This window comes from Nyctereutes procyonoides, unplaced genomic scaffold (assembly GCF_905146905.1).
Source record: "Nyctereutes procyonoides isolate TBG_1078 unplaced genomic scaffold, NYPRO_anot_genome, whole genome shotgun sequence".
NCBI classification, from domain to species: domain Eukaryota; kingdom Metazoa; phylum Chordata; class Mammalia; order Carnivora; family Canidae; genus Nyctereutes; species Nyctereutes procyonoides.
In genome coordinates, this window is record NW_026575130.1 from 12,233,931 (window position 1) to 12,258,641 (window position 24,711).

At 35.0% G+C, this 24,711-nt stretch overlaps 1 protein-coding gene across 3 annotated transcripts in view; it reads left to right on the forward strand.

Moving 5' to 3' along the window:
• The window catches only part of PPA2 (inorganic pyrophosphatase 2), an 81,861-nt gene extending 60,933 nt beyond the window's left edge, over positions 1 to 20,928 (forward strand). For all 3 annotated transcript variants that reach the window (XM_055342334.1, XM_055342335.1, XM_055342336.1), the window contains 3 exons: positions 3,619 to 3,688; positions 19,447 to 19,483; positions 20,717 to 20,928. In XM_055342334.1, the coding sequence (XP_055198309.1) occupies positions 3,619 to 3,688; positions 19,447 to 19,483; positions 20,717 to 20,745 (136 nt within the window). In that variant the 3' untranslated portion in view covers positions 20,746 to 20,928. The remainder of the gene's footprint in view (positions 1 to 3,618; positions 3,689 to 19,446; positions 19,484 to 20,716) is intronic.
• The last annotated feature ends 3,783 nt before the right edge of the window (positions 20,929 to 24,711 follow it).

The following is a 24,711-nucleotide window of genomic DNA, read 5'->3' on the forward strand; positions in this document are numbered from 1 at the left end:
GATTCTCAGAAGCCCCTGTAGAATATTTGAGGTTTTTAGCTCAATTTTTAATTCAGTATTACTTCAGTTTTACTTTAATTCAGTTACTGTCATTTATTTACTCAGAAGTTGTTTTATATTGCAGTTTCTTTCTTGTTTAATATACTCTAGTACTGTCAGAAGTATCTTCGAAAAATACAAATGTGATTATCATGTTTTTGGCTTAAAAACTCCTTGTAGCTCCCTTTGATCATAGGATATAATCCAGGTCTTTTGTATATTAAACAGCATGTCCAGACCTACTTTTCCAGCCTCCTGTTCTGTCCTCTCTTCTCTCATTGTCTTCTCTTCATGAATGCCTGTTCATTCTTCAAGAAGCAGTTGTGGGTTTTTTTTTTTTTTTAAGATTTTATTTATTGATTGAGAGAGTGATTGAGAAAGAGAGAGAGAGAACATAAGTGGAGGGAGGAAAGGGCAGAAGGAGAAGCAGACTACCCACTGAACAGGGAGCTCAATCCCAGGACCCCTGGGATTATGACCTGAGCTGAAGGTAGACGCTTAAACGACTGAGCCACCCAGGTGCCTGAAGAAGCAGTTTAATGGTACCTCTCCCAAGAATTTTTATTTCTTTTGGGCTGGATTACGTCTACTCTCATATCACTGCTGTGTAGAACCTGGGAGTGTTTTATTTATTTATTTTTTGATCTTGCTCTAAATTGAGTTTGTATCTGAGCACTTAGTGAAAGAACTTGACACATAGTTGGTAGTTGATACATGCTTACTGCATGACCAGATATATTACATATATAAAAATGTGTTCTTCCAAATTATTTAGGCCTTTAAGTTGTTTCTTTTTTACCTTTGTAGACGAAGGTGGACTTGATCTATGTATGGATAGCTCCAATTCTTTGAGCTTTCTATAGATTTACTTCCATGTCCGTATTTTTTCTATAAACTCTGGACGTTGTGATGCAAAATCATTGTCATTCTTATCTCTTTAAATTTTTCTTTCCTTTTTTTCTTGACTACTTTGCTTTAGAATGAAAAGCCTTGACAAATCTGTATCCTGAACACTGTCTTTGAAGAGCTTCATGAGTGTGAGCCTTTGTCTGATTTGAAATTGTTTTGAAGAAAATAATTTTCTCTTTACTAAAAAATTCCAATTACTAGCTTTGTAAATTTCATCTTGTATGTGTTTATTATTCATTTGCAGGCAGTTTTCTATTTCTGTATCTTTTTATTTAGTCACTTATTTTGCACTATTATATGTCTGTTAATATACCTTTTTATTATTATTATTTTTAAATGCAGTTTGGTTTGTCATCCATAGATCTTTGGTATTGCTGATCATCTAATGTCATGTCTGCTTATTTGGGTCAGCAAGATTGTGAATAGGGTATATAATGTTTATAAATTAAGAACAAAATATTTAGTATCTTACTATAAAATGGAAAGCAGAACATTCTCCTTTGTCCTGTTCTTAAATCTCATTTATAATAGACACCTTCACCTTAGTCATCCTTCCTTTAAATGATTACACTGCTTTTCATCTTACAGGCCATAATCATAGTTTAAGACTAAAAAGGACTCAAATATTAAAACCTCCATAGGGGCTCCCTGGTTCATTATTGTATTCCCATCATCAACAAATGTCCCTAACATTTAGTATAAGAATTGTTTGAATCATTAAATATGAATCAACTATTTTTACATAAGGGCCAATTTAGAGAAAATAAAAATGTTTCTTGATAACATGCCTTCAAACATTCAAAGTACCTTAAATCCTAAGATAAATATATTACAACCCAGATTGTATACTTTATTAACTAAAAGGATGTCAGTGAGGAAGTTGGCACTATTTTAAGCTAACAGAATGCTAGTGTAAGAGCCTATTAGAGAAATAGTATATAAGAGACTTTGTAATCTCTCATCTTTATATTGGTGTGTCTTGCAAGATTCTCTTAAGTCTATTTGTGTGTACCTTCCACTTCATTCTTGAAACAGCCATACTGATAATTTGTGCAAAGTGAGAATGGCAGAGCCTCTTGGCTTTCCTTGGTTCCATTGGTTACTTGTCAAGATATTTTACTGGAGATATTTAGAAGTTATTCAGAATTTTTAAAACCTAGTGTTGGCTTTAATATTGACTCTTTGTTGTAGGAGTAGAGGGTTACTTTAGAAATAGGTTATCAGATTTAACATAAAATACTGGATACCCAGTAAAATCTAAATTTCAGAGCAGTACATCCTATTAACATAAGTGTCTCATGCAATATTTGAGACATACTTAACTAAAAAATAGTTTGATCTTATTTGAAATTCAAATTTAATGTATTTTATCTGGCAGCACTATTCTAGAGAAGACTCCTATTCTCTTACCATAATTTTCCCAGAATTTCCAAGGTATGTTTTACTTTGGTTTAGTTATAACATTAAAAACATAGTGGAAAAAAAAAAGATAGTGCATAGTATAGTTAGCATATACCATGCTTTCTTCAGAGGACTAGCACTTAAGACTTCACAGTGTTTAATTCTCTGCCTTGTTCTTTTAAAATCTAGTTTTCATATTCTTTAGGGAAACATCTGACTTTTAAGGCCTTACCTTTTTGAGTTTTTAGCTTGCTTAGATATGAGCTGTTGAAAGAGAACACAAAATAGTCTTAAAGATAATGCCAACTTGCATCAAATTTTATTCATGCCAAGAATGAAAATAAATCCCACATTTTGAGTCTGGATAGAAAGCAGAACAGCCACTGTAATTGCTATATACCCAATGTCTGATTACAGACAGATGTAATTACAAAGATAAATAACTAGATAAATCTTATTATCAGTATATCCCAAAATATTTCACAAAAGCCATTATGAAAATGCATTTGATAATATATATCTCTTAGGTCCACTTGGAGGGCGTGTGTGTGTATGTGTGTATGTGTTTGTTTCATCTTCTCGATGGATTTGCTAATTACTTTTTCTTTGGCTTTGCCTCCCTTCTCTACTGCCTCTTTCTGTATCCAATTTTAATGTAATTTCTTTGATGAAATTTTTAAAAATCATTCATAATATTTCTGAGGAATGATGCCTCTGCTTCATCCAGGAAGTAGGAAATACACAATGGGCAACATACTTGTGGAGATAGCTTGCCATTCTCCATTGTGTTGGAAGGCTTTGACCATGGAAGGGGCTCCTGTCTTATGCCTCCCTGACCCTCCCTCCCCTTGAGAAAACTGAGTTTTCATGTTCACATGCTTTCCTCTCACCACTCTTAGCTTAGCCTTCCATACCTGAGAAAGAGATTTTGTAGCATCTTTCACTGTCCAATTACAGTGTATCACCTCACTTAGATGAAAATTCTTCCTTATAGTCATCGTTCCAGGGGTCAAATTTGGTTTTGCTTTTCCTCACTAAAGGTGAAGTGTAGTTGTGCTGTATAGTCTTTTATATATTGGGAGATTATATAGATTTGCATATTATTATTTAAATTTTTTAAAAATTCTAGAATGTGCATTGCTGTGGAGCACTATATTAACTGGAATTCTACGTTCAATGTTGTAATATTTGGAGTTGGTTTTTTTTTTTTTTTTTTTGGTAATTGTTTCTTTTTTATCCCAATTAATAACATTGTCCTTTCCTTTCCAGCACAAATGTGCATATATGTGACAGCCCTTTCCATTGTACTCAAGAGGAAGCAAGATCAATAGTTGAACTGGTAAGGGGCAAATATTTAAAGTATCCTTTAATCTTACAAACGTCATGGGGAACTCTGGCAGAAATTCTGAAAAATCTAGCAATGAAATAATATCAAGTCTTTTGGGAAGCATAGTTTTAAAAAAAGATTAGAATCTATTTTTTTTAAATCAGGGGATTTAAATAAAAAACTTGAGAATCTTTTAGTTGAACTTTTAAATTCTCTTTTCTAGAGTACATTAACCACATTGGGGCACCTGGATGGCTTAGTTGATGATTAAATGTCAGCTCTTGACTTTGGCTCAGGTCATGATCTCTCAGTTGTGGCTCTGTGCTCAGCAGGCAGTCTGCTTGAGATCTCTCTCTCTCTCTCTCTCTCTCCCTCCTTTCCTCCCTCCCTCCCTCCCTTCCTCCCTCCCTCCCTCTCTCTTTCTCTCTGCCTCTCTCTTTCTCTCAAATAAAAATTTTTAAAAAGGTAGATTAACCACTTAAATAATTTAATATGAAGCTCCTTTTCTTAATATCACTAATTTATTGTTTATATGCATTTTCTCTCCTTTACTGTCCTGTTGCCATGAGTGATCCAATATCCAGTGTCTAAATTGTGATTGGCTGCTGGTACGGGTGCATTTTGGCTCGAGAAAAGTGAAAGAAGACTATTTCTCCTTTTTTGTCCATTCAGTTGGGCTGTCTTGCAAGCTTTCCTTCTAGCTAAGATGAAATCCTTGGATTTTTACATATCTTAGTGATAAGGCTACCTGGAGGCAATAATCTATTAGGAAATTAATGCTTGATTTAGAGACCACTAAATAAGAAAATTCATATTCAGATAATCAGATACCATTGCTGTATAGTGTGTTCAGGAGCCATCTTAGGCTAGAAATCCCATTTATAAATTAACGTTTTTCTTTTTGATCTTAAACTAATTATGAGATCAAAACTGGTGAATTTAGATCTTTACTTCAGGGACAGTAAAAATGTTTACTCACTATGGCTGTTTTCAGTTTTTTTCCCCACTAATACATCAGCTGTTTAATTAGTATCTCCTATAGTAAAATTCTAGGTACTGAGGATGCAGAAAGAAAAGACAGGAAAAACCTCTGCCCGTATGTAATTAACATTCTAGTTGGGGAAATGGATAATAAATACACAGGTAAAATGTATACAGTTGACCCTGAACAATGCAGGGGGTTAAGAGTGCTGACCCTTCTAAATAGTTGGAAATCTATGTATAACTTTTGAGTCCCCAAAAACTTAACTAATAGCCTACTTTTGACCAGAAGTCTTACTGATAACATAATAGTTGCTTAATGCGTTTTGTATGTTATATGAATTATATTTTGTTATTATAATAAACTAGAGAAAAGAAAATGTTAACTAAGAAAATTATAAGGAGAATACATTTATGGTATTATACTGTAGTTATTTTTTAAAAATCCACATATAAATCGACTTGCACAATTCAAACCCCTATTATGTAATATATCTGAATACAAGAAGTGCTATTATGGAAAATGAGTAGGGCAGAGGGGATAAAGTGCCAGGAGTGGGATTATAGAGGTAGTTACTAAAAAGGAAGTCAGGGGCAGCCTCACTAGGAGAAGACTGACATGAGTCAAGATTTGTAGAAGGTAAGATTATTAGCCAAGTGACCATCTGAAGGAAGAGCATCCCAGGCCACAATCCTAGAGGCCATGAGACAAGAGGATGCCTGACACGTTCAAGAAATAACCCAAGAACCACAGTAATTGGTGGTATAAAGAGAGTCTAGAAGGGGACGGAAGGAGGTGAGATAGAAATGTTTGCATCTAGGGGTGGAAGTGGTGGCAAATTATTATAAAAGACCCTGTAAAACAGTATGTAAAAACTGTCTTAAGAAATTTGTTTCTTATTCTGAATGAGGTATGGAGCCACTAGCTGGTTTTAAGCAGAGGATGAATATGAACTGACTCCTATTCTGACAAGATCACTTGGGCTGCATTGGTGAAAACAGATAATAGGGAGGTAAGGGAAGATCAGGGAAGCCATTATAGTAGGGCACAGTATCAGATTATTTTCTCCAAGTTTTTAATTTTGTATACATGTAGATTATATTATAAACTTAGTTCTTATCAATATTTGTTATTACTTCTTTAAGGTGAAAAATAAAAGGAAAACAAAAAATTTTATCTTTGTCGAAGTAGTCTTTCAGTAATCTCAGATTAAGACTATTACGTTTAAGATTTATAAATAATAGATATAATACATTGTTGTCTTAAAATTAGCTACAAGATTAAAGTTTCTATCTTACATCCTGGTTTTTTTTTTCCTGTTATGTTAGTAGGAAAATAATCCTCTTGGAAAAAAATTAATTGGAAGATATGGATGTGGTCTAGATAGATCTGAGGAAGAAGATTAGAATTCAGAACATTAACATCCAGCTTTAATTACATGTATGGTAACTTTGTTGTGTTTCATAATAATGAAGAAAGTGCGAAAATGATTTTTCACTGAGCATCCACAGTAGAAAATCAAAATACAGAGAACTCAGTCCATTTTCACTATCTCTAATGGAGCGTGTCCTATACGAGATTTCAATGTATAAGTCAAAGAATTGCTCTATTAGCAGCATCTAGTGATTCAGGAAGCCAGAATAGATAATAATACTTTCTTGTGAAGATTTTATTAACTTGTAATAATGAAATTCTTTGTAGTCACAGTATTTTGACTTGGCATATCATCTCTTCAGAGCCACACTGAGATGTTTGAATCAAAATTATCCTGGTATATATTCCAGATCTCTTCTGTTTTGCTATCTACTGAGCATTGCATTGATGTCAAAGTACTATTAGTTTTTGTTTGTCCTTTGGTTTTTCAAACTTAAGACATTGAAGTTATTCATTAAACTTGTTCATATTCTAACCACATCAATCCTGGGTATGTGGAATCAGATTATAACTCCAAAGTTTATTAGTGGATTTACTGGAATGAGTGAATGCATTCTGATAATTCAGTTTAATCAAAAAGATCTATATTGATAGAATACTCAAGATGAGTTGGTTAGGTGAGATTTTAGAATAAGTTCACTGCTTTGGTGAATGGATACTTTTAAAATACAAAAAGAAAAAGAAATGGATTAAAATTTTGAGTGATTAGTAGAACTGTTGGAGGAAGCATACTTATGAATATATATTGACCAAAGCACAATTAAGTGGAATAGCATTGAGATAAAATCATAAATAGTCACCTGACAGTATGTACAGGTCAAGTAGGAAAAATACTGTCATAACCAAGAAGAGTAAAATAGAAGCCAACAATTTGACAAGTATTACTTGGAAGCATTTGAGAAATAAAATAGCTAAAGAAGTAATTTGTCATGGTCAGGTCTTAAGGATAGTGGATCTGAGGAATATAGAGAGAATGGAATTGATCAAAATAATTATGAGATTTTGTTTATGAATGTAGATGTTTGAATTATTTATAACCAGAAAGGCAGGGCTATGTCAAAAGCAATGCTTGTTGTGCAGATCTCAACACACTAGGGATCCATAGAGGAAACGACCACTGCCCTGTTACTCTGGATGCCCAGGCCACAGCATGAGTCTCTGGCAACAGGAGTAACATTCTGTAATAGTTCAACCACAGGACCACACAATTACATGTTTGGGGATATTTTGTCAACTTTTTTTTTAACCTTTATAGCCAAAAATAGGGGACTTTTTCCCATTTCTTAAAGATGGTGTAACTAGAAATTGGAACTTTATTTCCAGGAACAAGATAGGGAAGAGCAAGAGCATTTATAGGGAACAAAGAAAATTGTGTTTTTGTATGTATGTGCACAGATGTGATTTGTCTTTCAGTTCTAATATTAGTTGCTATTAATGACAGTTTATTTGGCTACTGAGATTTAAGATGCTACCTTTAGGATCCATTACTGTAGGTAAATTTTTTTTGAAATTATTTTGAGTCATTGAAACAAAGTTTACAAGATTAATCTAATAGACATATAATTAGAAAATGCATAGTTTTTTCTAGTACATGTGGAGACTTCCAAAAATTGAGTATTCTATTAGTCCATAAGGAGAGTTGCAAAAAAAAGTCAGAGTTGATGTCATGTAGACAACATTCTCTGTCTATAGTATAATAAAGTTACTTATCAATTATGAAAATATTAAAAGAAAAAACCCAAATCCATATGTTTGGAAACTAAAAATACTTCTAAGTAAGTCATGCCTCAAAAAAACGAATTCTAAGAAATCGTGAAATAATTTAAACTTGAATGACAACTGGGTTGCTATGTATCAAAACTTGTGTAATGTAGCAAAAAGTTTTTGAGAGCAGTAAAATGATATAGCAGAAATGAAAATTGAGAGGCCAAAGACTGGACTCAACAATGATTCTGTTCTTTTTCTTTTAACATAAGAAAGAAAATTACAAAAAGTAGGGCAAATTTATTTTTTTAGGGGGGGAGGGACAGAGGATGGAGGGAGAGAGAGAATCGTAAGTAGGCTCTACACCCAGCATGGAGCCTGATGCAGCGTTCGATCTCATGACCCTGAGTGCATGACCTAAGCTGAAATCAAGAGTCAGATGCTTAACCAGCTGAGCCACTCACATCCCCCCACAGCAAATGTTTAATGAAAGAAAACAGATAATGGCAAGGATCAGTTAAAACAAAAGCTGATTTTTAAAAAAAGAATTATAGACAAAGCTATTATAGGAAGGATGATGAAAGAGAAAGCACAAATAAAAATATCAAGAATTAAAGAAATAACTATGGACATAGGAAATATTTAAAAATAATCAGAAGGGAATACTAGGAGATGTTTTTGGCAATATCTTTCTAAATACAGATAAATTGACCATTTTGTTTAAAATATAAATTATCAATATTGAATCAAGAATAAGTAGAAAAATACAGCATAGGGAATTTAAAAAAAAATAGAAAACAAATATACATAACTTATCCCGAAAATGGCCATTTCTCTCTAGTAATTAATGAAATCAGTTGATTTTTAATCAGAATCTTAATGGGGTTTTTAATTGAATTTGACAGGATGATTTTAAAATTTATGTGGAATAGTACAGGGCTGGGAATAACTTAGAAAGAATTGATAAATTTAAATGAAGTTTTAAAAACAAAGCTGTAAACAGTTACAAGATACCATAAAATGAGTTAAAACATAAACCATTGATTGGAAGAAGATATTTACATATAAATGACAAGATTTAACAATTTATTCAGATCAACAAGAAAAAGATAACCTAGTAGGAAAAAAAAATGGACAAACAATATAAATGGACAGTTCACAAAAGAAGATACAGAAATGGCCAGTAAACGTGAAGATTTCCTGTATCTCACCAATGATTACTGAGATCAAACTAAGACACAATATATAATTTCATAGTCACCAGGTTTGCAAACATTTAGAAGTTTGATTTTCCAGGTGTTTTTAAGCAATTGAGGAAAGGACACCTCTCATACTTGTTGATATGTTTGATGGGAGTATAAATTGGTACAACTACTTTGAAGAGCAATTAAGTAACTAAGTAAAGTTGAAGGTACTTATAATGCACTACTCAGAAATTAACTCTCCTACATACACATTCTCAGAGACACTAATACGTGTGTTTATGTGAGCAGACATGGGAAAATTGGAAACTGAATAAAAGTCTATGAATAAGAGCTGGGTAAATAAACTATAGTATATTTATATGGTGGAATACTATGCCACAGGCAAGATACGTAAATTAGAACTGTGTGGCTCTACATGGATAAAACCTGAAAGTGCAGTGTTGGGCAGAAAAAGCTTTTGCATCAAGACATAGTGTATAGTATGCAAAACACCCAAAGCAGTACCATATATTTTTAATGGATACAAATTGATAACGATATTCACATTTTAGAAACATAAATAAGAACGGTAAATACCAGCATTAGCATTGTGGTTAGATGTTACTTCTGAGAAGGGAAATAAATACGATTTTTATTTCTGATGAGTAATGAGAAAAAGACTTCAGTTGTAAAGTTTCTGAAATAACATGAACTCTTTTACAAGTGGGGACACCTGAGTGGCTCAGTGGTTGAGCATCTCCCTTTGGCCCAGAGTGTGATCCTGGAGTCCCGGGATCGAGTCCCACATCAGGCTCCCTGCATGGAGCTTGCTTCTTCCTCTGCCTGTATCTCTGCCTCTCTCTGTGTCTCTCATGAATAAATAAAATCTAAAAAAAAAAAAAAAAAGTGTAGGGTGTAAGCATGTGTCATGATTGTCTCTGCATTTTCTGCATGTTTTATGTATTCATAATTTTCAAAATTTGAATGAAGAAGTTCTTTTGAAATGATCAATAACATTGCTACATCTTTAGCCAGAATGATCAGGAAAGAAAAGATCGAAGACAAATTTCAACATCAGGAATGAGACCAGGGACCTCACTGCTGATTCTACAGTTACTAGGAGAACAATAGGAAAATATTGTGAAAAATTTATACCAGTAAATTTGACAACTTGGGTGAAATGGATAGCTTCCTTGAGATACATAGATTACCAGAGTTCACTGAAAAAGAAATAGGCATAAACAAATTAAAGTGTACTTAAAATCTTTCCATAAACAGAATAGTTGGCCTACTTGGCTCCCATACTTTTAGTCAGCATTGTAGGCTCTAGCTAGTGCAATAAAAAGAAGGACACCCAGCTTATAAAGAAAAATGACATGAATATCTATGTAGAATATTTAATAAAATCTACCAGAAAGCTACTAGAATAAGTGACTTTAACAAGTTTGTTGCAGCATATAAGATCAATATACAAAACACAATATACAAAAATTTTATTTTTATATGTTAGCAATAAACAGTTGGTAACTAGAATATATTATTTATAATGGCATCAAAAATATGAAACATACACTTAGGGATAAATCTGAAAAAAATATGTGAAGAACCTGTAAACTAAAAGCATTGCCAGCAAAAATCAGAGAACTGAGTAGATGGAAAGACATGTTTATAGGTTGGAAGACTACATTATTATGATGTCAATTCTTTTCAAACTGATACATAGATTCAGTATAGTGTCAATCAAATTCTAATATACTTTTTTATAGAAATTAACAAATTCATGTATATAAATACCAGAGACCTAGAATAAACAACTTTATAAAGAAGAAAGTTGGAATAGTAACTTCCTGATTTCAGGACATTTATAAAACTACAATAATCATGAGCATTTAGTAATGCTGTAAAACTAGACAAATTAATGAAACCAAATCCAGAAATAGACCTGCATATATGTGGACAACTGATTTTTAAAATGATAATCTTTTCAACAAGTAGTACTTGAACAGTTGGTTATTCCATATGGTACCAAAGAAACCTCACTTCAATCCATACCTTGTGCTATATGTGATAATTGTCTAAAATGTGTCCGAGACCAAAATTTAAAACATAAAACTATAAACTTATTTTGATCTTGGGTTAGTTAGGCAAAGTTTTTTGGAAATGGGACTAAAAGCGTAACCTATTTTTAAAAATGATAGATTCAATTTCATCAAAATTCAAATTTTCTGTTCTGAAAAAAAAAAACACTCTTAAGAGAATGAAAAGAAGCCACATACTGTGAAAAAATATTTGAAAATCAGATACTTGATAAAGGGACTTGTTTTAGAATATATAAAGAACTCTCACAATTCATTAATAAAATAAAACATCCCCTCACCCCCAGAGAATATGTGCAAAGAATGTTCACTTTGCCAAAGAAGACATACTGAAAACACATGAGATGATGCTTAACTTGACTAGTCATTAAGGAAATATGAATTAAAAAAACACAATAACATGCTTATGCACACTTTTTAGCTAAAAATTTAAAAGATTGGCCATTCCAGTTGTTGGCAAGCATGTGGAGGAACTGGACATCCATGGCCTGCTGGTTGTAATGAAAAATGATACAACCACTGTAGTAAACCGTTTGGAATTTTCTTGAGAAGTTAAAACATATACCTACCAAATGATCGAGCCATTCTACTTTTAGGTATTTACCCAAGAGAAATGAGAATATATGTCCATACAAAGACTTGTGCACAAATGTTTATATCAGCTTTCTTTATAATAGACAAAAAGTGAAAACAACCCAAAAGTCCATCAACAGATGAATGGATAGATAAATTGTGGTATATTCGGACCATATGGTTAGCAGTGGGAATACTGCTCAGCAATAAAAAGTGAATATTTGATATCTGCTATGTAACATAGCTGAATTTAAAAAAAAATTCTATTGAGTGAAAAAAGGCAGATATATACCTATTATATCGCCTATATAAAATTTTAGGAAATGCACATGCTTATTTAGAGTGACACAGAACATCATTGGTTGGGGAGTTTGGGAGAGAGCCAGGAAGGAAAGATTTCACAATGTCTTGTATAAGAACGGGGAAATTGGGGATAGTGGTATGTTTATTATGTTGATTGTGATAATGACTTTATGAGTGTGTATATACGTCAAAACTTACTAAACTATACTAAAAATACTGTATGCACCATTTATTTTAGTCAGTGTTAGTCCAGTGGAGTTCTTTATGGGAAAAAAAAAAAGGGCGGGGGGGGGGTGGGGTTCTGGAGTTAGACTAAGTCCAAATCCCAGGTCTTTTATTCATACCTTAGGGCAAATTATTTAACTTATTTATGCCTAGTTTCCTTATTTATAAAATGGAACTAATAACAGATTCTTTATAAGAGTTATTGTAGAGAATTGAATGAGATAATCCACGTAAAATGTGGAGCAGCTAGAAAGTATTCATAAATGTTGGGTTTTATTGTCACTATTGGCATTGATGTTGAATTATATTGACCACAGAGAGAAAAGTCCCTTCTATTCCAGCTTCTTGAATACTTCCAGTGATGAAGATGTCACTGCTTCATGAGATAGCCCATCCCATTGTTGGATATTGGAAAAGTCATTGTGATAATTTAAATTTTCCAATGAGAATTAGTCCAATATTCAGAGACTTACACAGTAAAAAGGGAAAGGGGAAAAAGAAAAAGTTAGTTTCCACAACATAGCAACTTATTCTAAAACTTAACCACTTTTCCCATCTGGGATTTTTTTCCCCAGAATTTTCCCACATGCTTCTATTTAAGCACTTTCCTTGTATTCTGCTCTCTGAGGAAATGGAAAACCTCTAGGCATCATGTGAAGTTGGGGAAAGTTTGAATTCGGTAATTTGTAAGGTTTTTTAGTATTTGGTGACTAGTCATTTTACTGGGGGAAAGAAAGGAATTGAACTTTGTAAGGTTGCACACACAAACTCAGTGCATATAGGATGGAGAAAGAACCACACTCATTACTAAAGAAATTCTCATACCCTCACAGCCTGGTAGCCACAGGGATTAAAATTCTAGAACCTGGGATTCAGGGCAAGGAGAATAAGTAAGCACACTCCTCCTCAGTTGCAGGGCCCAATCTCCTAATACAGTGAACCTTTAACTCACAGGAGTTAAAGAAACTAGAAACTTCTGGAACTGGGAGGAGAGAGTACCTCCCAGCGAAGTCTCAGCAGTCACAGTCTGACTTTGTTTTTACCTTCATTTGGCCAGTTTTCCCCTAAAAGCAGTCTCGGGAAAACCTGGAGTACACAAAACTCAGAGATGGCCGTGATGACGGTTCATGGATGCTAAATGAGTAGTGCTTTGAAGGAGAAGAGCAAGGGGGAAATTTCTACTTTAATTAAAAATGTGCTGATTACCTTTGGTAGACTTTATTTCTTCAGTGAAGCAGTAATATCCGTAGCATTGTGTGAAATTTGGGATGATGATTTTCTATTCGATGTCAGGACTTCTTGGCTGAATGTTAAAGAGCACCTGCACTAGAATCAGATCCTGATTTATCAAGAAAAGACATTATTTTTAAAATTTTTAATAATGAATTGCTGTAAAGATATTCCTTTTTGGCTTCTTAAAAGCTAACTGCATCACTATTCAAAGGTGGACAAAACAAATGAAAATAAAATCATTTTGTCTGATTCTAGCCAATTATATACATTATTAAAAGGAAGAGGAAGTAGATTAAATTAAACTTAACTTAAAATACTTCTACATCCTGTCTATGGATAACTAAGAATTAGTCATATTTAGCTGGATTTCTAAAGCAAAAATCAGAAAAGAAATGTAAAAGTAAAATTAATGTACAGCAACTACCTTATGAACTATAGAAATACAATGCAGGAGGAGAATATTCAAGATAACTTAATTCAACTACAACCCTGCTATACCTGAATGAAAAGCCAGGAACTTCTTTCCCTTTAATTGTGAACCCTTAAAATAAAGTGAAAGAATATAAATTCTCATGTAGTAAAAGCACAATTTTATATTGTTTCAATGTATCGTGTTAATTAAGTTGAACAAATGTAAACTGCAAGTGAAGATGCTTGTAGGGACCTGGTGGGGTTGAGGGAGAGACACTAAGTACAGAGTGATTGTATTAGTGGTTCATATCAACTTAAAATACAGTTCAATCATAAATAGGGACAGAGGCTAGAGTAAGCTTTCTTTAGTGGATAAAAGAAAGAGGAATACTTTGGTAATACAAACTCTAGATTAGTTTGAAAGAAATCAAAGATATGAATATTCATGAGAAGTATTTTTGGAGTGGGAAAAGGAGAGAAGATAGCATTTTTAGAATAAGGGTATAAAGTAATACTGTTCTGTGGAGAATTTATATTAAATGATTAGAGTGCCCACATTTTTCCAAGTAACTGAAAATCCTTTCTTTGTTTCTTACCCTGAAAATGTCATGATGGTGACTTTTGACAGAGTTGGGATTGGGTCACTTAGGTGCTGCTCTGTGCTTCTCTTAGTTCCTTCACTTTATTTAAGCAGCTGTGGTTTGTTGTTCCATTTAAGACTCAGGAAGCCATTGCCTCTAGGTGAAGAACAGATGTGTATCATGAACCCCTTGTTCGAATGTAAATGTTAGTCTCTCTTTTGGCATATGTTAATATGGAAAAATGTAGAAAAATAAAATGACCCCCAGACTTTAAGTGTTCTTATCTCTGAGTGTTAGACTTATTGTTGATGTTTGTTTTCTTTTATATAAGGCATTGTAGATACTGAATATATTCTACTAACCAAGAAATATATTTTAAGGTTGAAGAAATAAGGGGGTCCCTGGCTGTTTCAGTTGGTAGAGCACATGAGTTTTGATCTTGCAGTTGTGAGTTCAAGCCTCAGATTGGGTGTGGAGATTACTGAAAAATAATCTTTGAAAAAAAGAATGAAGAAATAACATTCTGGAAATTATCTTTTAAATAAAATGTAATGATAAATGTTTTGGCTAGAGTAGTTTGTCCATTTCTGTCCTGTAGTATTTTTTGGTTAATGAGAAGTTGCTCAGTTATTCTATTTTGTACAGGCATACCTCATTTTATTGCTGTTCACTTTATTGTGCCTCACAGATACGCATTGTATACATGTTGAGGTTTGTGGTAACGGTGTATTAAGCAAGTCTATTGGCTTTGTGCCACTTTTCTAAAAGCATTTGCTTACTTTGTCACATTTTGGTAATTCTCATAATATTTCAGACTTTGATTATTATCATTATATTTGTTATGGTGATCTGTATCAGGGAGCTTTGATGTTGCTATTGTAATTGCTTTGGGGTGTCACAAGCCACACTCATAATATTGTGAACTTAATGGATAAATGTTGTGTGTATCCTGACTGTTCTACTGTCTGGCTGTTCCTCTATCTAACCCAAAGAGAGGCTTTCCTATTGTCCAAGACAATACAATATTGAAATTAGGCCAATAAATAACCCTATAATTGCCTCTAAGTATTGAAGTGGAAGGAAGAGTCCCACATCCTTCCATCCTTTTTGATATAAATATCAAAAGCTAAAACCAACTAAGGGGAAGGCACATGTCGAAAGCTGAGGCAGGCCGAAAGCCAGGCCTCTTCCTACAATTAGCCAAATTGTGAATGCGAAGGAAGAGTTCTTGACTACTCTAGTGAACACCCACGTGATGAGAAAGTAAAACAGCCTTATTGACGATTTGGAGAAAGTTTGAATTCTCTGGACAGAAAATCAGACCAGCCACAACATTCCTTTAAGTCAAAGTCTAATCTAGAGCAAGGTCCTAACTTTTCTCAATTCTGTGAAGGCTCAGAGAGGTGAGGAAGAAAAGAGAGGTGCAGAAAACATTTGGAAGCTAGCAGAGATTGGTTCATGAGGTTTTAGGAAAGAAGCTATCTCCTTAACACGAAAGTTCAAGGTGAAACAGCAAGTGCTGATACAGAAACTGCCACAAATTACCAGAAACTCCAGCTAAGATAATTAGAGTGGCTACACTAAACAATAGATTTTAGTGTAGATGAAAAAGTCCTTCTATTGGAAGAAGATGCCATCTACAGCCTTCCTAGCCAGAGGAGAAGTTAGTGCCTGGCTTCCAAAGTGTCAAAGGACAGGCTGACTTGTTATGTTAGGGGCCAATGCAGCTGGTGACTTCATTGCCATCCCACAGATCCTCAGACCTTAAGAATTATGCTAAATCTACTTTGTGCTCTATAAGTGAAACAACAAAGCATATCTATTTACAGCACAGTTTACTGAATATTTTAAGCCTACAGTTGAGGCTGACTGCTTAGAAAAAAAAGATTCTTTTCAAGATATTATTACTCATTGATAGTGCATCTGGTCACCCAAGACAGCTGATGGTTATGTACAGTGAGGTTCATATTGTTTTCATGCCTGCTAAAACAGCATGCATTCTGCAGCCCATACATAGATCAAAGGAGTAATTTTGACTTTAAAGTCTTACTACTTAACTACATACATTTCATAGGTCTGTAGCTGCCATAGATAAGTGATTCCTCTAATGGATCTGGGCAAAGTAAATTGAAAACCTTCTAGAAAGGATTTCACCATTCTAGACATTTCGTGACTCATAGGGAGAGGTCAAAATATCAACATGAACAAGAGCTTAGAAGAACTTGACTCCAACCTTCATGGATGACTTTGAGGGGTTCAAGATTTCAGTGCAAGAGGTAGCTGCAGATGTGGAAATAGCAAGAGAACTAAAATTAGAAGATGAGTTTGAAGATGTGACTGAATTACTGAAATCTCATGGTAAAAGTTGAATGGATGAGGAGTTGCTTCTTACGGATGAACAAAGAAATTGTTTTCTCGAGATGGAATTTGTTCCTGGTGAAGGTTCTGTAAAGATTGTTGAAATGACAACAAAGGATTTAGAATATTACATAAATTCAGTTGCTAAAGTAGTGGCAGGATTTGAGAGTACTGATTCCAGTTTTGAAACAAGTTCTACTGCAGGTAAAATGCTATTAAACAGCATCACATGCTGCAGAGAAGTTATTCATGAAAGGAGGAATCAATTGGTATGGCAAATTTCATTGTTGTCTTATTTTAAGAAATTGCTAAGCCACCCAAACCCACGGAACCACCATCCTGATCAATCAGCAGTCATTGATTGACATCAAGGCAAGACCCTCCACTGGCAAAAAGATTGTAACTCACTGAAAGCTCAGGTGACAGTGTTTTTTAGTAATATTTTTAAATTAAGGTATATACAATATTATTTTAGACATAATGCTATTGCACATTTGTAGACTCTGGTATATACATAACCTTTACTAGGAAATAAAAAATTCATTTGACTCACTTTATTGCAATATTTGCATTATTACAGTGGCAGAACCAAACTCGCAGCATCTATGATGTATGCCTATATACCATACATTTCCTTCCTCCGAAATGTTTGACAGCTCCAGCAAGAAGCAGCTGCTTATTTTAAACAGGAAATCTAAACAGCTAACTTTCCGACAAACTTTGTGATAGATGTCCTGCACAATTGAAAGAGCATACCAGTTTCAGAGAATAAACAAGTTACTGTCTTGTCTGTGTAGTAAAACAGAACCATCAAATCCCAAGGCCTACTTGCAATGAGTGTAATCTTTATATTGTGGTGTTATTTTTACACCCAGATTTATGTAAGTTCTATCATCCTGAGAACCAACCATCATTAAGTATTTTCTCTGTGCTAGGAAGCTAAATAGAATTTTTATTGTTTTTATGAAGTACTTGGAAATCTCCAGGATGTTCTACTTATAATTTATACAGATGTTTTATTTACATTGTTACATAATTTTTATGACAGAACATAAACTATATTTGATTAGCCTTTTTCTTAAACAGTAGAAGGAAAAATAACTTTAAGCTAGTTATGATTTAGAGGAATGTATTAGGGTTCTCCAAAGAAATAATAAGATGTATCGATAAATGAAAAAAGTGATTGTGGAGGTTTAGCAAGTCCAGAATCTGCTGAGTGGGTCAGCAAGCTACAGACAGAGGGGAACCAGTGATGTAGATGAAGTCCAAAAGTATTTTGCTGGGAAAATTTACTCTTGCTTAGGGAGGCTGGTCTTTGTTCTAATCATACCTTCAACTGATTAGTTGAGGCCCACCCACACTGTGGAGAGCAGTCTGCTTTACTGAGAGTTTACCAATTTAAATGTTAATCTCAGCTAAAAACACTCTCCAAGGTGACATGAACTATCACAGGGACTATCTTAATGTTGCTGAAATTTAAGTTTTTCTTCCTGCTGACTTGTTTCATACTGCCTTAGACCGAAGCAAGGAGAGCCCTACTATGCTTTGGCCTTCATCATCCAGTTACATCCCTCCCCACAGGGCAAGAGCAAGGGATCAAAGTTGTGCATTCACCAGAAACCAAGCCCCCCATTCCATACCATCCTCTAGCTACTCAAAATCCTGGAATCTTTTGCCCAGGTACCTATACGCCTGTTTGGGGAGAGGGTGCTTGCTGTTAAATTCTCCAGGGACCATTGGGTGGATCTTTGGGGGCAGGAAGTATACAGATGTTGGGCTGAATTTTTGCCCTTGTGCAACTGAGGCTCTCAATACAGATGGAATAGAAGTAGGGCCCGTTGAGGGCCATGTGCCTCTTTTCCTTACTCTTCTGTATTCGGGCAGTCTCTGACGTGTCTAGAATGCTAGAGGAAGGCTTCCAAGTCATTAGAAGGAATGGAGATACTCCAAGATAGGATGGAGTATACTCCATAAAGTATAATGAGCTCCACTTCATTATCCCAAGGGAAGAAAAAGTTATGATTGGAGAAGGACGTGGCCTGTTCCATTTCTCGACTTGGGTGATGATTACATAGAGGTTTATTCTTGGGCTTTGTACATTCCTTTCCATGGATGAGGGATCTCAATAAAATGCTTAAAAAAAAAAGCTAAAAAATGTATTGTTCTTAATTAGGAAAAAAAATATCTGATATCTCAGAAAAGCCTTTCTTTTGAACTTGTTTACCACAGATTATACTACATCTGTTCTAAAAAATCTTGGCTCAGTGATGAAAATAAACAGGAAAATTAATGTACATGCTCTAGAAGACAGCTAAATACATTATATAATGTGTATGTACATGCATATCTATCAATGTGTGTATGTTGGATTTTTGTCCTCTCTTCCTCAGCCAGAGAAAGAAAACCATTCTGTCTCCTCTTTGCATTCTCAGTAGTTCCTGTGGGTTAATGAGAAAAGTATTTTCAAGCATTTTTTTTTTATTTGACTGTAAAGTCTGTGGTTTGTTTATCCGAAAGAAGCAGCAATGATAATTTAAGGCAAAGAAGAGTACTTAACTTTTTTCAGCTTGGAGAACCATTGTGTATAAAGTTTGTTTTATAATTTCATGAAAAAAAAAACACTGTGGATATGATTTCCACATCTAAATATTCATAACAAAGACTTTTCTCTGCTTCTATCTTTCAGGTGTCATCTTCACCGAATCAAGAAAGTAATACAGAAGGTATGATATATTTTGGTTCCTGAGGAACTAGATGTGCAAATTTGTTTATAGTGGTGGAAATCAGAAAAAGTACAATAGATTAATTTAAAGGTGGTATAAATCAAGCAAAATGCTTCTTAAAATACATGTTAAAATTTTCAGATGAAACTAGTTATTTCCTAATTTCAGAAAAAGAGAAGGAGCACATATATATTACTTTTAGGCTAGAAAATAGTTTGATTATGTTAGTAACTTTTTGGTGACATACTGAGAGGTTTCAGGTACTTCTGATAAATTTAAAGAGACTCAAGATATCTGAATTTGGGAGATTTTCTTTATTAGCTCATTGTTTTCATGAATCGCTCACTTTTTTTTTTTTTAAGATCTTATTTGTTTGACAGAGAGAGAGCACACAAATTGGCAGAGCACAGGGAGAGGGAGAAAGTAGGCTCCTCACTGAGCAGAGAGCCTGACATGAGGTTCCATCCCAGAGCTCTGGGATCACCTGAGTCAATGGCAGGTGCTTAACTGCCTGAGCCACCCAGGAACAGCTGAATCACTCATTTTAAGTAAATATCTTAAAATCAAAATTTATAGTAGGATTGAAAATACTATATTTCTTGTTACCATTATTTGAAGCCATTTTGAGAAACAAGTAAAAATGTGTATTAAAATTTTCAAAATATAAGCATAGGTGCATTTCATTGATCTTTCAAACTTTGCAAACTCTTTGGCCCTTTGTAAATTTAATATAAAATATAAGAAGAGCATTCGACTCTCAAAATTGGGGGAAAAATGAGAACTATTTACTGTGTCAAGTTCTACAATGTTTAGAAAAAAGCAGATCTGTAGACATTTCATGGGAAAGCAAACTATATTCCTTATATGGGAAACTAACAAATTGTTTCTTTGCAATACTATCCCATTTTGGATATTTGACAGGCAAATTTTACAGTGCAAGGTTTTCCTAGACTAACTTCTATATTATTCTAAAATGATCCAGAAAGATGTAGGGAATAAAATGGGAAGGCTCTGGAATGTTTAGCACAGTTTTATATAAGGCTTTAGCCAAGTAAGAGAACTTAGGACAAAAGTTTAAAGGGGAGTTACTTGAAATAGGGAAAAGTGTCGGACCAAGCTTATGATTGTTTTTATCTGCCTAAGTACTTCCTCAAGGTCTAAATCAGATTTGTCTTTCCTCCTTCCCTTGCTCTCTACCCCTTCCCTGACATCCTCTTTCCCATTCAAACACAGATCAAGTGTGGCACTTCCTTGGCAAGTGATGGAACATTTGAAGTTTGGCTATCAAGACTCCCATCTCCAAGGACTCCACGACTCCCTTTCCTCCAAGTGCTAGCAATAGGCAGATCTATGAGGATTTACTGATTTCCTGTTGAAACTTCATTGTTTTTCCAGCCTTTTTTGAGATACACAATATGTAAATAAAGACCGATATTTTAAAATTATTTGCATATTTATTGATATGAAAAGATTTTGTTTAATATCATAACAGAAATTTAGAAGCATTGAGTTTGACCAGTTCTAATTTCTATGGCTGAAGGAACCCATCAATATTATTAGCTTTTATTTCTATAGGTTAATGTAGAAATTACAAATTTAGTAAGTTAGTTTTTTGTAGGTTTTATTCTCATTTTCATACCATTTTGTCTTTTTTTCAAGTTGCTGATGAAAACTTTCTTTAGCCAGACTCTGTCCTCTTATTAGTCTTGTGTAAATGTGTTTACATTTATTAAGGTTCTTTCCTAGAATTTATTATTTTAGAGGGCCTAAACTCTCTGATTCTCATTTGTTCCCCTTTGTCTAAATTCTCCTCTCTGGCGATGATGCCCCAGTCTCCATAAGAAGCCCAGGTCTCTCACCTGGGGTCTGTCTCTTGGACATCTCTTTAAATATCGGGATCCCTGGGTGGCGCAGCGGTTTGGCGCCTGCCTTTGGCCCAGGGCGCGATCCTGGAGACCCGGGATTGAATCCCACGTCGGGCTCCCGGTGCATGGAGCCTGCTTCTCCCTCTGCCTGTGTCTCTGCCTCTCTCTCTCTCTCTCTGTGTGTGTGTGTGACTATCATAAATAAATAATAAAAAAAAAAATTAAAAAAAAAAATAAATAAATATCTGCAACCCCTCTGGTCCAGAACTGAACTCTCTTATCCTCCCTCATTCTTCAGCAGTGGGATGGACATTCTCCTAGGCCCCAACTCAAACCCTTGAAATCATATTGAACCTCCTTCAGCTGTCTTCATTTGTGAAGATCATCTAAATGTTTCTTGGCTCTCTCCACTGCTTTACACCCACCATGTGCTGGTTTCCCCCCTTTATTTCACTTGGATCCTTACAGCAGCCTCCTAGCTCTTCTCCATGCCTCTCTGACCCAGCCCTCTGCCTCATTCCCATTGCTGCAGCTCTATTTCATGCCTTCTTGTCTCCTAAATAAGTTGTTCTGTCTCTGGCTATTCTTCCTTTCATAACGTCCTCCACATTTCCAGTTATTCCTAAAGCAAAGGTCTTGCCTTGTTACATTTTTCTCAGAATGCCTTCCATGGCTTTCCATGTTTTGGAGAATAAAAATCAGACCCTCTAATTTCCTCAGGGGCCCCACCCTCCAGCCATGCCATGCTACTCACCCCTCTCCAAGCAAACTGTGTGTGTTCACACTCCCCTTACTGTATTTCTCTTGCCAATCCTGTTCAGGTATTTTTCTCCCCTTTTCTCTTTGTAATACCATTATTAGCATGTTCTATTTGCATAATATGTTTGGGTTTTTTTTTTTTTGCGTAATATGTTTTGAAGTTAAAAAGTACTGTTACAATAGCTACCATTTCTTCAGCATCTATTGTGTAGTAGGTGCTGTTTTCGATGTCATGCATGCATATCCCCTAGAAGGTTGAGATTGCCCACTTCGTATTGATGTTCTGAGAAGTTCTGTAATTTGCCTAAGGTCACACAATAAGTTTCAGAGCCAGAATTAGAACTCTTGACAGTATGGCTCTAAATCCTGTGTTTTTCTACCCAGCTACATGTGCTTTTTCCCCACATAAAGCCGCCTTATGATGTAGGAAAAGCTCAGAGTAGGCCTGTTTTACAGATGGGGAAACAGGCACAGAGTTTAAGTGATTAGCCCAAGTGACATGGTAATGTTCACTTGAGATGTCTTTGAGAATGTGTAAACTGGGCAGCGCCGGTGGCCCAGCGGTTTGGCGCCGCCTTCAGCCCGGGCTGTGATCCTGGAGACCTGGGATCGAGTCCCACGTCGGGCTCCCTGCATGGAGCCTGCTTCTCCCTCTGCCTGTGTCTCTGCCTCTCTCTCTCTCTCTCTCTCTCTCTCTCTGTGTCTGTCATGAATAAATAAATAAAATCTTAAAAAAAAAAAAGAATGTGTAAACTTCTTTGGAGGACATCTAAGAATGTGAGGAGAGAATCTTGTTTTTTATTTTATTTATTGATCTATTGATTTTTTTATGTTGTGAAAATAATGAAACAAAATCAGGAACAACTATTATTGCAGTAGCTGTGAACAATAAGCTGAATTATCAAAGAACAAATAAATGGGCTTGTGACATGTAGTGTTTTAATCTTCTGAGAATTGGAAGAGAGAGGCCATGTCTGGTAAGGCAACTCAATACGTTTGACGACTCTTCTTCTAGATGTCAGTAGTTCTTAGCTGCTACCTAGTGAGCCTTCCTCACTATAGTACAGTTAATCAAAATTGTCATAGTATATGGCATAGTATATGGTTTTACATAGTTTAATCTTAATATATAATCTTGAATTTTAATTTTTCTCTTATAGGCATCTTTCTACATTGCTACATGGCTATCATTATAATAGTTATATTTAATTGAATGGCTATTTCATGATCATTTTATAGTGTCTTCCAGACTAGCCTGATCTCTGCCAGCCCTTTCCCAGGGAACAATTAAATTGAATAGATTTTATACTATATAGTTATAAAGGAAAACTCCTAGGAAAAAAAAAAAGAAATCAATGTTAAAATTGCCTGCAACAAATCAGGAAACCAAAAGTGACCCGTGGATGGATTTAAGTAACACCCACAGCCAATACCTGTGGATGTGAAAAATCAAAGGGGTAGACTATCAATGATTCACTTTTCTCAAACTTGCTGTTATAAATGTCTGAAACTTTTATGAGGTTTTATTTTTCACATACAGAATCATTTCATACATGGTGCATTTAATTTCTATTTTTGTGCAGAAGGAGTGCATTGAATTTCATAAAATCCATTTTTCCATCAGGGACTACATGTATTTTTAGTAGTTTGTGTACTCATTAATAGCAGCATTTGATGATTTATTCCGAGAAGAGACATCATCGCATTGTCATAGATAAAGATATGTCTTGTGACTGCTCATTTATCTTTATTACTTATTATTACTATTTTATTATAGAGTGGATCACATCTATAAATTCTGGGTAGTGTCTTTCATCCTCCTTGTACATTTTGTCCCCATGTATATCAAGGTTCATCTGTGGGGTCTTTGAAACCCCAGCTTCAGAATCACTTAGAAAGCTTCTTAAAAGTCTTTGAGCTTTCCCTAAAAATCTGTTAAATCAGAATTTTGGAGGCAGGGCCCCCAAACATGTTTTCCCCTCATCCCCATTAAAGTTTTAAACCCACTGATTTAAATAATCAAGGAATAGATCATACTGGGAATTTCTCCACATTGATGTTCTGTTTGAGACTATTCCCCTAAGAGAAGAAAGAAAACTAGAGGTCTGTCTTTGTAGTGGGCTCAGGCACAGAATGTTCTCATTGCCTCCTGATAGAAAAAACAAACAAGCAAACAAACAAACAAAAAACCCAAAAGGGAATAAAGTTAATACTAAGTTTAGTGTTTAATATTAAATGTTTTTGGTTTCAAATCAGAAAAAAATTTATATCCGTGAGAATAACTTGAATTCTGAGTTATCAAACTGGTTGGATAAAGTAACTGAGCCCGTAAGAACTGAGCGCCCACTAGCACTGAGGCATCTGTCTTCCTAAGGCACAATGGCAGGTAAGCCTCTGCTTCTGATGCGACAGCCTGACAGAAGTCAAAACAGTGAAGCGGGGGCTGTGCACTGACAGGAGTGAAGACGACCATGGTGGCGACGAAACACAAGAGCTTTGTAAAATATGTGAGCCCTCGCCGCAGGTCAGGGCTTCTGCAGTTGACCCGACATTTACCCTGTTCCGATGACCTGTTGAGAACAAACTCCACTTCCCAGATTGTTC